Source organism: Numida meleagris, chromosome 17 (genome assembly GCF_002078875.1).
Source record: "Numida meleagris isolate 19003 breed g44 Domestic line chromosome 17, NumMel1.0, whole genome shotgun sequence".
Taxonomy (NCBI): Eukaryota; Metazoa; Chordata; class Aves; order Galliformes; family Numididae; genus Numida; species Numida meleagris.
Genome location: NC_034425.1, coordinates 7,134,265 through 7,149,904, shown reverse-complemented (window position 1 = coordinate 7,149,904; position 15,640 = coordinate 7,134,265). Strand labels below are relative to the sequence as shown.

Below are 15,640 nucleotides of genomic sequence, written 5' to 3'. Positions count from 1 at the left end.
AGTATTCAAGAAAACTTAACATTCAGCTTGTACAAGTCGATGGCCTTAACCCTAATCCAATGTTTCATGAAATTTTCGGTTCTGAGACTGCATTTTCAGTTTTTTAAGACAGCATTAAAGTGGTAAATTCCCCCTTTTGGAGTAAATTTGCTAAGAATATCAGACTAAAAACATATGAGGAAATATTAGTCAATTATTTGTGTTGATTAAAAAACATTTGGCACAAATTTCTGGCCTTGTCATGTTGTTAATTCCATATAACTTGGTTCAAGTTATGTATAAAAACAGTGATGAAATCCCATATGAACTCCCCTGTGAAGCACTGAGAAGCCTCTGCCTGGCTTGGGAAGCTTTTGGCTTTGGCCGTAAGAGAAACCTGTACCCACCTTTAGATTGCTCCGTACACAGCACAGGAGCAGAATAGCAAAGAATATGGATTTGTTCATCTGGAACACTCTGGACTCCTGCCCAGGAAGAATTTCACAGGTAATATCCATGGGTTAATAGAGATCAGAGGATCTCTCCAGATCGAAGCTGCCGATTTATTTGGCAATACCAGCGGAAGCCTCTGACACTGCCAAAGCGCATCGATTCTAGGCTGCTCTTAGACACATGCACTTTTAAATGAAGTTCTTGATGTGGATGAATATACCTAACAGCTCCTTAATTATTGATCCTCTTATCCGTCACTTGGGAAAACAGAAGAACGACAGTAAATAAATCTGGCGTTAGCTGGGCTTCCTGATAGTATTGTGGCGATGCGCCAAGGGAGGCAGAGGCAGCATAAAAGTGCTCTCATTTACCCACAGAAGTCTTTGTCAGAGCGATGGAGTCATTCTGGGATGGAAGCTAGCGAGGATTGCTCCACTGGATCACAAAGTGGTGAAATGTTAATGGTGTTCCTGACGCAGTGGAAGCGTGAAGTGCATTCCTGCAGCACTGCGCTTCTCCGGGAGAGCCCGCATGAGATCCTGACCGGGGCTGAACTCTCCCCAGCTTGTAAACAGTATGACAACCTGAGGCAGTACGTTTATATAATGAAGCTCTCATGGACATCTGACTTCATAGAAAGCAGAAGATTAATGACGAAGGGAATCTAGAAAACACATTTTCAAGCTTTGTGGGAGAAAATACTGGGTTTGATTTGAGCTGGGTCAGTACCTCATCTTCTCCAGCCTCCTTGTTATGCTGGCTGGCCACTGCAGAGTCAGACTCTCATGGAAAACAATTTGCCCCAAGGCTGCATATTTCAGCATTCCCGATGAGGAAATATAGCACAGGATTTTATTTTTTTTTCAGACAAAATTCAGACAAAAATTATCAAAGGAACAGACTGTTTTACAATATTTGGGTTGCAGTACAACTGTGAGAGATTCTCTGGATTTTCTGTGCAGGAAATGAGAAGGCGGAGAGGAGGAAGTGGCTTTAAAATACTCTCTGCTTTTGTACGCTGCAAGTTTAATGTATGTGGAAAATGGAACTTCTCTGTGAGATGGCATAGACCTGCTCAGACCTGGGAAACTGCTCCTGCCAGCCCTCCAGCAGCTCAGATTAATACAGGAATGGGTACAGTAATACCACACCTCCTGCAAATTGGTGGGTGCTTAAAGTGATCTGAGGTCTAGGACTGAAATGATAATTACTTCACTAACTTCAGCTGGTGGAACAAAAGTGCTGTTTAACCCTAAATTATGATACTACGTGAAAACAATATTTTAAAAAATTATACAGACATTGTTCACTTTTGATGTCAGTGAGACATCCTTCCAGGTCAATGTAAATTACTGTGTGTTTACATTCAGCAGGTAGGGAATATACACGTTGACTGGAAAACTAATTCAGTGTGGATGGATCTTGGCTTCTGGCTGGCTGAATATTTTGCTCATCAGGAATTCATAAATCTAAATTGTCTACACAGCTCTGTATTAAATATTAAATGGAACTGGTATTTAGGAAATAGCCTCAGCTTGGCCAGAACTAAAGGCAATTATTTTTCTTTAAGGCTGGAAATGATACAGTTTACCTTCTTAGTTGTCATTTGTTATCTCTTCAGTGCTATGGAGCGCTCCAGTATCGGATGTATCGAGTGGAGAAGATAAAAATGTTTGTGCAGGGCATAAATGAACTTTGAACAAATATTAATAGAACTATCACAGCAACACAAAGGGCAATGATTGGACCTGCAGCTTAACACCTGCTCCCGGAGAGAAGCATGGATACAGCTGTGAACCATCTGACCATCATCTCCTCATACTCCAGAAGAGCAATGGGCACCCACGTGCAAACCCAGTGATGTACACGTGAAACAAAAGGAACAGAATGAAATAAGATGGAATTTCAAGATCTCCTCCTTGTAGGAAAAGGATGAAGTTGTTGGTCCAAGCACAGCTCCAAACCCAGCTTTCATGCCAGAGAGAGGGGGCCTCAGTAGGGGGATGCTAGTACAGAAGGGAGAACCGCATTCAATCTCAGTGTCCTTAAGAAGTACATCCTTTGTAATTTGAGAAACATCTGCATTTTGAACTGACTGGGCTATATCATGCATTTTCTGGTTGAAGAACACTTGTAAAACCTCGAGTATGGTGGGAGATATGACCCAACACATCACCCAGAAGGACAGACTGCCAGCAAGACTGAGGTAGCAGCAGAGGTGTGACATATCCTACGAGATCATGAAAACTATAGCATCAATTGGAGAAGCAGGTGGGCAGAGGAAAATCTGGCTCATTAGCTGGGGAGCTGTTATTTCAGTGACCTGACCTCCAGTCTGTCTTGTTCCTGCAAACTTTCTGCAAAACATCTCTAGGAGAGATAGTTTCCTGCCTGAAAGTCTTTGTCCAGCTTCTTATTATCTTGTGTCCCAATTACCACTATGTATTCTCCTCTTGTCTTGACAGCTCCAGATGACCCCTGGTATCAAGGACGAATGCTGCTACATAGCCTGGTTTTCATCATTTTTCTCTTAGTATCCCTCTATTTTTTTTATTTTTTATTTTTTGTTTTAAACTCTTTCACATTTCCATTTCCACTTTTACAGCTTTGCTGGCTTATCCTCTCCCCATCTCTTATTCATTACTGAAACTACTCTGCTAGTGAGTGATGCTGGGCTCCATTATTAAACTGCTATCTTTTCAAACACACACTCTTGATCTCTGCCTTGCTGCCCGTCATATGCTTGCCCAGGCAGCACAGCTGCTGCAAAGTTCATTCACATCCCTCCTACATACTCTTCTTTTAGGTTATGCTAGCACAAAAATGGGTAACAGGCTGCTGTGATACTGGTACTTTGCATATTGTGCTAGCCAGTATCATCTCAGCGTGTCCTTACACTGCTCTGCCTGCAGCTAGCATTTCTTCCCTTAGAATATCATACTATTTGTGGTAGAGAACATCAGTCTGCTCTGCATTTATACGGCCACTAACAAAACAAAGTTCTGCTTCATAACTCGGTTTATGGGAGCTATAGTAATAAATAACACATGGATTTGATGAGAAGTCAAATGACATAAACAATTGCATATCATCACCAAATATGGACAGAATGAGATTAGTTTGCTCGTGCTCTGCCAAGGTGAATCCCTCCCCTGCAGTTATGGAAGAAGGCCCAGTTATTGGCAACATGCATCCTGATGATTCTTATTGCAGAAAAATATGTTTTCCAAATAAATGACAATACTGGCAGTCATTGTGCAGTTGCATGAAACGCATCCTTCAGTATTTTTACTTTGGTTTCATATGCAAGTATTCAAAGTTTTATTTCCAGTTTTAGAAGTAGTGAAGTTATCGCATGCAACGGATGCTCAAACGACGTGCAGAGATTAGCGTGTGCTTTATTCAGCTCAATTTTACTTATATGACTTCCTCTCTCTTAAAGTAGCCTAGGAAACTTCAGTTCGAGTTTACAGGTGCGTGCGAGGCACACGTACTCTGGTGCATTCTGCCATCTGGTGAGCACAGTGAGAAATGCTCGCACGGTCAGCGTCGAAATGGATTAAACTGCTCCCATCTTTTCCTGTGCTATTTGGAACGCAGAAAAGGATGTCAGCAAAACAGCAGACAGATCTGAGGAAGGACACAATCCAAAGGCAAGAAAGTTCAGCACAGCGTAGCGGTGGGTTGGGAAAGGCAAGAAAATTGTAGAGAAAGAAAAGGAAGAAGTAGGCTGGGACAAAAGGAAAAATGAGCAGATGTAAAAACAGAAAATCAAGTCTATATTTTCTGGTTGATTTAGAAGTTGTACTTTGCCCTTTGGCACTGTGTATTTGGTAAATATTTTGAGCAAGAAATCCGCATATTTTTATTTCTGATAAGACCAGCATGTTCCTAATTGTTTAATGTTGTGGCTAAAGTCTACGTTTCAAATGCAAAAAGAGAAAATGCATGAAGCAAAAATAAAGTAAGATCACAGCAGGAAGGATCTGACATAACCTAGCTTCTTGTCTGAGCTCCCAATGTCCCTCACTCCCCCTCACAGGCTGTGAGTCAGCAGGCAAGGAGGATACTGAGATTAGAAACAGCAAACTGTGGAACAATGATTACACAAATGTTATTTTGGTTGCACTTGAGATGTTCCTGCAATTAAAATCTGCTAAATTAGGAAAAATGCAATGATCAAAGCATCAGCTGATAGCTGTGTAGTTTTGACTTGATGACCCCAACTGGCAGAGTCAAAACAAGTTTCTATGCCACCCAAAAACGTGATTCAAATCTGAGCCCCTTGTCACAAATTAAGCACAATCCAGATCCATCATTTCACTTTTCCTGTGGCACTAGCACGGTGAACAAGGAGAGAAGTAGTAAAGCAAGGGCTAACTAGTGATCTGCTAATTGGAAGATGATGACTGGCAACGTGAATCAGATAAAACAGGCCCATGGAGCCTGACTTTTCAGGCTAGATCATCATTCAGCATAGACCACCATTAAGCTGGTGTTATCACTGCAGGCATGTGACAACACCAGTGTCACTCCAACGTGAATCATTGTGCCTTTAAAAGATTTTTATAACTCTTTGTATATGGAAGAGCACAAGCTCGAGTGAGAAACAAAAGCTTCTCCATGACAGTTCTATTCTTTGATCCAACCATCCTCAGCCTCCATGGATGCTGAGAAGATAATATTGTTTTCTCAAAACCATCAGTCCCTGCAGGAGATGCTCTGCAGAACCAACCAGAGAGGAGACATTTTCAGTAGAGGCCGTTTGAATCCCTGCATTATGTGCGAGTGCAACATGTGATGGTTATATCATCCTTTATTCCAGAAACACAAGGACCCTTTTATCTTCTGTTTACTTGGGTGGGAATAAATACAAAGAGTTAATATGTAACCAGCCTTCTATGGATGCCTTTATTTTTAAGGGGGGAACCACTGGCCTGAGAGTCGCTGGGGAAGCTGGTGGGCTGGCAGCAATGTACTCCCTGGCCCTGCTCCTGTGCGTGGCTGCTCTGACCAACTCTGCTCTCGCAGCAAAAGGTAAGTGCCTTCCACTTCTAACAGCCAGTGCTACCCTGGAGTGTAACTGAGGGAACCTGGAGAAAGATAGTTGACTGCGACACAGAAACTTGTGCGTCTAGGTTAGAAATGAGAACATCTCAAGCTTTCTGCCCACTTCTGGTAATTTTTCTCCTCTCTTCCAGTCTGTCCCAAGCCACCAGAAGTGCTGTTTGCCACAATCAATGTGGTCAAAAATGAGTATAACGTGGGCGAGGAAATCGAATACACCTGCAGGCCAGGGTTTGTCCCCAACAACGGCCAGAGGAAATACATCTGCCAGCCCACTGGCAGGTGGCCTCTCAACACGCTCTTATGCCTACGTAAGTAAAGCAACACAGATCCAACCCCCAGTTTTTACACATTCTTGTTAACATACCATGCACTGAGCTGAAAAGGATGTTTTAAAGTCCATGTGATGGTTCTGATATGTTTATACTGCCATACTTCTTTTCTCTGTTTGTTCTTTCCTTGTATTTCTGAATTTTCCGCAAATACAGACGTCATCTTGCTTCCTGCCTCCCACCAAGGAGCTGTGTATTTTGCTGCATTTCTTATGCTTTTTTGTTATTACTTTCCTGACTCTAAATATGTTCAGAGCTGATATTCCTCTAAACTTTCTCCTGAAAATAAAGTTGTCAGAAGAAAAAGGGTGTGGAGGGAAAGAGGGAAAGCAACAGGAGAAGGATCTTTCCATACATGCCACACACTTCCTCCTACACCTCTGCTTCCAGATAGTGATGGAGCTCGAGCCAGACAAGGTGAACCTTAAGCTGGCTCATCTCAGTGGTGCTTATGCCCCAAATGACGTATACTGCTTGACAATATCTGCCTATCAATTGCTATTCATTTTTATCATTTAATTGCATAGCAGCTGTTTTCCTCAGATGACCAATTGCTAAAGTGTTTCCACCACAAAAACTTTGAACCTATCGTTAACTATGTTTTGACAGAAATGTAAAAATAGGTTCACTTATGAAATGTAGTACACAGAAGTGGAAAAACTTGAAAAGCATTCAGAGCCCTTTAAGACCAACCTGTTTCCACTATGCTAGCTTCGTACCTCGTGAAATAATACTATCCTATTTTGAACTTTAATTAACAGCAAGGAGATGTCCCACCCCTGGACCCTTGATGCACGGAACAATTGATTCGAGAGATTTCCACTACCAGAGTGCTTTAAGTTTTTCATGCGACCCAGGGTAAGCGCTCCCTTTTTTTGTGCTACTCAGTACAAAATCTAAACCACAACACTATGCTCTACTCTCACATGCTGGAGCACTGCAAGCCAAGGAACTTAGAAAATACCACACTAAAATCCACCTGCACTTCAGAGACTTTAAAATGGCATATCTGGGGGTCCTTCTCTGTTTAGCTCCAACTATTGTACCTTGGGGCTTTGCTACTCCAAAGCAATGTCTTACCGACATGAGAACCATTAAAATAGCAGAGATTTTATGCAAAGATTCATTCCAGACTACTTCCCCTTGCTTTTCAAATCCTCTTATTACATCATGAGATGAAATCCTACAGCACAGAAAGGATAATCTCCATCTGAGTCATCATGCTGTCAGGCTCTGGAGGCTGAAAAATTTGTTTCCATGTCCTTCTAAGCTCAGTAAATGAAAACATGAGGTTAATCCTAATTTAGTCCCTGGAACAAATGCACTTTTACTGAAGGCTGCCTCCTGGTTTTAGAAATGAGGATGCATTTAAAGAAACATAGTTACGTTAAATGCAAAGAGATACTTGATTGCAGCATGCAGTCACTCTGTTTGAGCAAGCAATTAATAAACAGTGCTTACCTGGGGAGATCCTAGGTGAGCCATAGGCCAGAGTTCACTGAAGACTACTAAAACCTCAGTTATCTCCCTCTTCTGCAAAACAGACAAGAGAAGGAAGAAATTAATTCACCTATGATATCAAATGTAGCAATGGGACTTGAAATGATTTGATTTCACTAATGGTAATTTACTAGGATGCAGCTGTGTGATATTGATATGATCGATAGAAAATGAGCATTTCTTTAAAAGTCAGCGTGTTAATAATAATAGATGTACAGAGGAGTAGAAGGAAGCATTTAGAGGGAGTACATATCTAAATTAAATTGGCATTGTAATAAAATAATGCATTTAGTAACTTCAGGTACTGACTGCTGAGTTCTTTACAAATAGATTCATCCTAATTGCCATAATCAGCTAGGAACTTCCCCCAAGAAACTCTAAGGTTAACATCATTGATCAGTGCTCACTCCTTACAAATATCCACAATATTAATCAGTTAAAAGAATTATTGTAACATTAAAATAGAAGATAGAGTTGAAAGTACAAAATACCTTGTTGTATCATACATTCTTGCTGGAAATTTATAATACCTGTATATTAACACGTTTTCATGTTTGAATCTAAACTTCCTTTCAGGTTGGTAAGTGCTTGAATTAGAGAAGGATTTCAGAACTGGACTCTTGTTAAATCTGCATGTGGGAAATGGAAATCCTCGCAAAGAACAAACTGATTTTTCTCCATACAAAAATGTTCATTAAGTTTTCTGATAACCAGATCTTTTTGTTTTCAGTTACAATCTTGTTGGGTCAAGGACGAGCCAATGCATGTCAGATGGCAAGTGGAGTGGAATCCTCCCACAGTGTCAACGTACGTGCTCAGATTCCCAAGAACTACTGTATCCTTATTGTTATTATGGAAGGGCTCCTTTACGTCACTCAGAACTACATATACTCTTCTTCAGAAGCCTCCCATTGCAGTGTTCCAAAAAAAGATTAGGAACAATCAAGGAGCAGCTTGTATATTTAGTTTTAGAGGTGTGGATTCTGGTTATAGAGAAATACAGTTCAAAGGTCTATGTGAAAGGCCAGGATCAGGGATGCTATTTACAGCTGAAGGTAAGATGCTTATTCCTTCACATTTGTTTTCCCTGTATGTATAAAAGAGGACAGCATCATGATTTGCAGCTGCTATGTATGTTTTTGCTACAACCTGTCCTGCATAAATGTTTCATGGAAAAAACACTGTACTGCATAACACTGTACAAAAAAACGTAGCAAAAAATCATGGATTACATGTGCTAAGGCTCCTGAGACTTTTAATCTGAACTTTTTGTTTCAGTAGCTATACTTCCATAAGGCGCTGTGTGGGTTACCTTGGTTATAAGCAAGTTGCTCCTGTGAAACTGGCAACAATTCAATTGTTAAGCTTTTATTTCTAAGAATGCTGTATTTTTCCAGCTGTGACTTGTGCACCTCCCTCACTTCCCGAATTTGGAGTCCTTTCTTACCGTCGCTTAAAGCCTGGAAACATTTCTTACTTCATGGACGCAATTGTTTTTGAATGTGTGCCACCTCTTGCACTTATTGGAAATGAGACAGCAACCTGCCAGGCCAACGGCACCTGGAGCAGCATTCCGGAGTGCAGGGGTGGGTCACTTACTTTCAGCACCATTTAAACAAAGTCCTAGAATTGTATGTATCAACGTATATGAATATTTCATGGGAAAAAAAAAACCAGATTGTTTGTAAGCACACAGCACAGTTATAATGAGAGTCAGAATCATGAATGCAAGGTGATTGCTGACAGTGTCTGCAAGACTGCACGCAACATGGGATTGACAAAATATTTGCTGCAGGTATAAAGGTTGTACAAACAAGGCTGCGAAACAGCTCCCATCGTGGAGGCAGCCTGGCTGCCCGAGCACAGGGACAGCTCTCTCCTTAATGCTGGCATTCATCTACGAGGCACTGTGAAATGATACCACGTTTTGGGTGCAACAACAACAGATGTATTTAAATTATTTATTTATTGTGTTGTTGTTGTTTTTTTTTTTTAATATTTCCCCTGACTATGCTCTCCTGTGCAAGATGCTGAAATGAACCAACATAAAAATTTTACATATATTTTTGAAGTATACACCACATCTCTGAGAGCTGCAGCAGTGACGAAGCTTTGTTTTCCTTTTGTTTTCGTACCGCAGCTGTCACTTGTCCCGCTCCAACAGGAATAGAAAATGGATTCTTAAATTTTGCTGTTCGTAGAACATATCACTACAACGAAAGTGTCAGCTTCAGCTGCAAGTCCAGATACGTGCTGGAGGGACCTAAGCATTCCCGATGTGAGAAGACAGGGAACTGGTCCACAAAGCCAGCCTGCAAAGGTACACGTATACTACCTCTTAGAAACCACCTATTCGATTTCATTTTCCTAAAAGAGCACCACTGCCTGTTAATGAGCTGGTGCACCTTTGTGTCTTTTCACAAGTAAATGGAAGCTGTGATTTCAAGGTCCTGATAATCTAAGCTCCCAGCATTCAACGTTCTATGCTGTGATGTACCAGAACCGGCTCCAATAACCTGCCGCCAAAATGTATTATGTCTGAATATTTCCTGTCCTCTTCCTATTTAATATAATTAGGAATTTTACTGGGGCTGGGTTTTCACTGGAATTTTTTGCTCCTGTGCACAGGGGTGTGAAGTTCTTCAGCATCATAGTATCAGCAGAAGTACTGTGTATGTGTGGGCCACAGTGTTCTTCATCCTCAAATGCAAATTTCTCATGGGATCTATTCTACTTATTTTTCAAAATGGAGCTCTAACTATCCTTACGTGCTGCTTATAACTGGATTGTTTTGCAGAGCCATGTAAAATACCAGTAAAGAAAGCTGTAGTATTGTACGAAGGGGAGAAGAAACGAGTTCAGAGTGATCTTAAGGAAGGCATCATGCATGGTGAAACTATATCCTTCTACTGCAAGAATAAGGAGAAATCCTGTGCATACACCGTGCCTGTTCAGTGTGTGAATGGCAATCTCACCGTCCCTTTCTGTTTCAAAGGTACGAGCTGGGTTAATTTGACAATGGCTGCCTGCCTGTGTCGGGGGGCAGTGTCACAGTTCATCTTCAAGCCGCATTTGACCGGCTGATTCATCTGTCTTGTGCTAAAGTTTTCGGGCATTTAGGAAGCAATCCTTCTCCTGTTCCCAAGAGGTGTTAATTAGAGGTCTAGCCAAATGGCCAGAGGTGAAGTGTTCTGGGACTTAATGAATCCTTGGATCAGCTTCTAGAGTGTAGACCCTGCCTCAGCCCTAAGAACCCGGCCTGCTTGCTGCCATTCTGGTGAATTGTCCCCACGTAACGCTGATTGCTTCTGACATTGGGTCAAGAGTTAAAAAGCAGCTGACAGCTATCCTGGTGCTGGAGGAACTGGTTCCATTGTTTAGAGTAAATAAAGGGATGAAATAGCAACGTTTGTCAGCAAGAGGAAATGCTTTGCACTTAGAAATTAAATAGTGAATTTCTTCCAGCAGTTTTGCGCCGATGCAAAAATTCACTGCTTATCGAGCAGAGCCCTTGAGATGCATTGTTTTCAGCCATCGCACATTTTAAGATTTTAACCCAAGATCTTAACCTCTTGTTTTCAACAGAACGGGGCTTCTTTTCAAGTCTTGTTAAGACGGACCCATCGGACATGAAACCGTGCGAAGATCTGAAATGAGTCAAGGAAGTAACGCAGTACTGAATGTCTTACTGAGACAGATAACGTAGATATGCAGGACAACTTAAGAACACTGAGTGTAAATTCCAGGCAAACTTGGGATGCGCTGAGTACGCAGTCTCTGCGCTTTTCCCTGCTGCTGTTATCCCAGCCTCCTTCACAAGTTGTGACATGTTATTTCAGCCATTAACTTCCATTCTCTTTCCTCTGCCTCCTTCAGTGTCCCCGCTACACTACATCTCTTTCAATATTTCCAGCTTTTATGTCATTGTAAATGATCTTCTCAATAGCACCCCCTTTAGAATAAAGTAACTTCTGGCCAATAGCGTGTTCTGATTTAATATTACCTAGTCATCAATCAAATCCTTTTGCTCTTAAATGATTCATAGAAGGCCTTCCTTATGAGTAATGAGCTGGGTTCTGATTCCATTTCCTCTCTCCTGGATAAGGAGTCAACCTTTAATTATAGATGGACAGAGGGTCATCAGTCTAGGATTTTCCAGAATTTAGGCAAGCAGAAAGACTGAGCTTTCCAAATGTGTTTAGCGGCTGCAGCCATCACTGAAATACCAGGAGTGTCAGATAAAGGACTATTCTACACTTCAAAAATATTGCTAAAATTAATAAAAGCTATTTACATTTTTATGATTTTAACTTTACATGAAACTGCTGTTTTAAACAGCAGTTAATGTTTAATGTTGTTTAAATATTATGCAATGTAGCTGGTCCTTTTTAAAAGAAAGAAAACTGTGCACCATTGAGCAATAATAATGATTTCTGGTCAGTCAGCAGCTTTGAAGTGAACTGTAATTTTCATTTCATTATAGGAATACCACTGCTGTGATTGAGTCTAGCAAACACTGTGCTTATGTCTGTATTTCTACTCAGAAAAAATACCTAAAATTTCACCTTACTAGTAAGTGATGGAGGAATATTTGTTGCACACTTACAATAAATCATGATGAATCACATGTGATTCCCTCTGAAGTATTAAAGGCTTCTCTACCTTAGAACTTTTTGAAAAATCCATTTAACATTAATATCAACAACAAACTAGACTTGTAAGACACTAAAGCCACTCTTAAGAAAACTTTGAACATACTCTCATCAGCTTTTTTTTTTTTTTCTTTTAAGGCTGCATATAATAGTATTCCTGAAATCATTTGTTCTTATTTTCCTATTTTTAAGGAAAGTTCGAGATAGTTATTATTATTTAATACTTGGTTCCTATTGGCAGTTCAATTCTCTCAGGCAGAAATTGCCTCTTCAGTTGTTAAATCTCTCTATTTCGTTGGCACAATGTGCACTGCATTTGATTCCTAATATGTTTAAATGAGACCTCTGAAAGATGTTTGACTTAAAAGCCAAAATATTCATAACCACCTTAAATACATACAGCGATCACCTGGCAGGAACCTATCTGTTTGGAAATCTATGTTTTGTGGGATCTGGACATTCAGGACATGAGCTGAGATACCAAACACAGTTTAATATTAACTTGTCTTTCAGAGTTAAACACTGTGAAGCTGGAATAAATAAAGTTTTCCTTGAAATGATTTGTATTTTGCACAAAAACTGTTGCTCCGGGAACATTCAGATTTTTCTAAGCAATGTTAACAAGCTTTCCCAGTTACAGCAGGATGACAGCCATCACGTCAGCTGGCCCCGCTTCCTAGCTGGATAAGCAGTATTTGACTACTTGAAAGAATCACCCTTAGGAGTCAATGTTCGCATGCTGAATTTATTATCTAGTCTCCTAAAGCAAGAAAGATGGGGGGGGGGGGGAAGAAGTGACCTGATAAGTCTTTGAAGTAGCGAAGTGTTTGTGAATCACAACTTTTCAGACATGAAAGGTTTGCTTAGAAGGTCTGAAAAATAACGTATTGCAACTAGAGGTGTTCCAAAGGCTGGTTTGAGTGAGTGAAACCTGTCATTTTTTTTTTTAGATGTTTGAAAGAATGCCGTAAGCTGCGCTCGTGTTACTTGTGGCAACCTGCTGAGACAGTTAGAGAGATAAGAGAATGCGGTACATAAAAGTACCACGTGTTTCACTTAAATGAACATATTTTTACAATTCAAATTGGGAATTAGTTCTGTATCCTGGCTGAGATATTTAAGTGTTCTACAGTTGTATATCTGGAGTTTTCCTTTGGAGGGTATGCATCATGTCCCGCTGCAGATTTGGATGAAGACAAGATCACAATCATTGCCTGAACATTTGGTTTTTCCTTCTTTTTGCACCAAAGGCAATTGTCACATAAATTCAGGTAGTCTTCAAACTCTCTGGCTGCTTGCACTGGTAAGCAGACCCAGAAACTGGTTCTATTCCCTCAGTAAATTTCTCTTGGGGAGCTGGTTCCAATTTCATTGCTTCTGCCCTCCCTCACATTCTTTTTCACTAGCAAATATGAGAGCAAATTCTGTTGTTCAAAGTGTTTTGTGATTAGTATGACAGAGAAGTATTCATCTTTGAAGGCAATCCGTGGATATGTACCAATGAACAGCGTACAAAAAAGTTGGCTTAAAAATTCCCTTTTCAAATATCAAATTAAAAAAAAAAAAAAAAAGGCTTGTGGTGGTGAACAGAAATGCAAACCTCACCATGTTACCTGGCCAACATGCTGCCCTTGAAAAGCCTACCTGGAAAGAGTTGTATTGTTACGCCCATCAAGCTTCTCACAGCCTGCTCAGTAACACAACTGTCTCCTCTGCGATGGACTAACTTGAACAGATCCATTTAATCATGATTACAAAATTCCCATGACAAATCCGGGTATTTTAAGTGATGATTCAGAGGTGGAAATTTCAAGAGTTCAGCTATTAGAGCAAGTCAGTCTCCTGGTAGCCTTACTGTGTTGGAAAAATCTATCTATATATTTTCAGTTCTTGATCATAATGAAGACATGGGCCAAACAGCAACAGCTAAAAATAATTTCAGCTGGTATCCAACTAGCAGCAATTAAAATGAATTAAAAAATGGAACACACCCAACAGTTACCTTCCACCTCTTTCACATCTTTGCTTTTACAGTGCTGGCTGCAGCACAGCGCTGAGGCCCCTGTGTGAGGTTCCCGGGGTACCTCATGGAATGCCTGGTGTCTCCTTCTTCTCCATGGGTGCTGCCTCAGCCTCTGCTGGACCCTCTTGATGTTTTTAATGTGTGTGCACAGCGATGTGTATGAATACATTGTTCAGCCTGGAGGAGACTGAGGGAGGCCTCATTGCGGTCTATAGCTTCCTCATGAAGACAGGGGCAGTGCTGATCTCTTCTCTGGTGACAGTCATAGAACCTGAAGGAGCGATGACACTGTGGCAGGGGAAGGCCAGGTTGCACAATAGGAAAAGGTTCTTCAGCAGAGAGCAGTGGGCATGGAACTGGCTCCTGTGGGCAGCGGTCCTGGCACTGAGCTGCCAGAGTTCAAGGAGTGCCTGGACAATGCTGTCAGATAGAGCTGGATTTTTGGGTGGTCCTGTGAGGAACCAGGGGTCAGACTTTGTGATCCTTATGTGTCTCTTCCAAATCACAGTATTCTACAATTCTACATCTGAAATATTCAGGTGTGTATACGTACGCATTGTTGGGGGGAAGAGCCCAGGGCACAGCAACGACCGCACCGTTCAGTGTTAGTGACACGGCAGCTTCCCAAAGAGCTCCTTCACTGGCGTGAGACCTGGGCTTGGGAGCTGCCTGGGGCTGCACGGCCACAGCACACGGCTGCACCTCGGCCTGCGGCTCTGCTGCCGGCAGCACACCGGCAGGCTGCCGTCCATCACCGCACACACTGGCAGTAACTCGGCAGTACACCCTCAGTTTACACCTTTACACTCCTAAACCCAGGACTTTATTTATTTTCCACACCACATGCCGCACAAGCAGAACTGGCCACAGCAAATTCAAGCGCGCTGCCCAACGCTGTCAGAGCTCTCTCCGGAGCAGCAGCACCACCACAGCTCCTGGGCACTGAGGCCTCCGCCGGGCCCAGCGCGGCCCGCGGAAACGGAAGCTCCGGGCCGTGCTGTCAGCGGAGGCCGCCGGGAGCGGGGGTGGGGTCGGTTTGAACCGTTGGCCGCTCGGCCGGGCCGGCTCCGCGTGGGCCTTTCCCCGCCGAGGGGGAGCGGGAGCCGCCGGCCCGGCCCGGTCCGCGCGGAGCCCCCTCAGGTCCCGGCCTGCACCGCGGAGTGCGAGGTACGGGCGGCGCGGCGGCGGGCAGGGCCCCGGGGGTGGGTGCTGCTGGCGGCAGCGAATGGGAAATCCCGCCGGGTTCATCGGCGCGGGGAAGCGGGAACGCGGTGAGGGAGCGGTAATCCCTGCAGACAGCCGCGGGGCAGCGCGCCCACAGCTGGGTGCTGCTTCACTGCAGCGCTCGTGAACGCGCGGAGGAGGGGAAATAGGCTCTTACCTGCGGGGCTGTCCGCCCGGGCCTGGGCGGGCGCTGTGCGGGCGCAGACGTGGGACGCGGGGCGAGCTGTGCCCGGAGCCGCGCGCTGCACGCGAGGCGTGGCCGGGCCGTGACCGTGGCCGTGCTGTGGGGACAGAGCTCCCTTTGCCATGCTGAGTCTGTAAACGTTCTGACAGCGCTTGCTAGCTGTGCCGCTTTGAAGACTCCTTGGTGCTTTTCCCCCGTTTCTTTCATTAAAAAAAAAAAAAAAAAA

General features: G+C 42.8%; 2 protein-coding genes and 1 long non-coding RNA gene across 8 annotated transcripts in view; 2 read left to right on the top strand and 1 right to left on the bottom strand.

Moving 5' to 3' along the window:
• Positions 3,890-15,607, bottom strand: LOC110407303. 2 transcript variants are annotated; one of them, XR_002443856.1, is made up of 3 exons: positions 15,388-15,607; positions 7,293-7,364; positions 3,890-4,017 (listed from the first exon to the last, which is right to left on the bottom strand). It is a non-coding gene; the product is annotated as an uncharacterized LOC110407303 (long non-coding RNA). The 2 variants fall into 2 exon arrangements; XR_002443855.1 differs by having other exon boundaries at positions 3,981-4,062.
• APOH (apolipoprotein H) lies at positions 4,046-12,543 on the top strand. Its single transcript, XM_021414853.1, has 8 exons — positions 4,046-5,469; positions 5,634-5,810; positions 6,593-6,689; positions 8,062-8,138; positions 8,729-8,917; positions 9,472-9,651; positions 10,129-10,326; positions 10,917-12,543. Exons 1-8 carry the CDS (start codon positions 5,334-5,336, stop codon positions 10,985-10,987), a joined length of 1,125 nt encoding a protein of 374 aa, XP_021270528.1. The 5' UTR covers positions 4,046-5,333; the 3' UTR covers positions 10,988-12,543.
• Positions 13,637-15,640, top strand: part of CEP112 (centrosomal protein 112) — a 149,598-nt gene continuing 147,594 nt past the window's right edge. For 3 of the 5 annotated variants that reach the window (XR_002443853.1, XR_002443854.1, XM_021414850.1), the window contains exon 1: positions 13,639-15,173. Coding sequence is in view for 2 of the 5 variants with exons in the window: in XM_021414850.1 (XP_021270525.1) it covers positions 14,850-15,173 (324 nt within the window). In the remaining 3 variants the exon portion in view is untranslated. Of the gene's footprint in view, positions 15,174-15,640 lie in introns of all 5 variants that reach the window. The other 2 variants (XM_021414851.1, XR_002443852.1) reach the window with 2 other exon arrangements.

Coding starts and splice junctions, on each gene's coding strand:
- APOH (XM_021414853.1), top strand. CDS start 5,334: ATGGATGCCTTTATTTTTAAGGGGGGAACCACTGGCCTGAGAGTCGCT. Junction 8,139..8,728: donor AATCCTCCCACAGTGTCAAC/GTACGTGCTCAG, acceptor GTATTTTTCCAG/CTGTGACTTGTGCACCTCCC. Junction 8,918..9,471: donor CAGCATTCCGGAGTGCAGGG/GTGGGTCACTTA, acceptor TTCGTACCGCAG/CTGTCACTTGTCCCGCTCCA.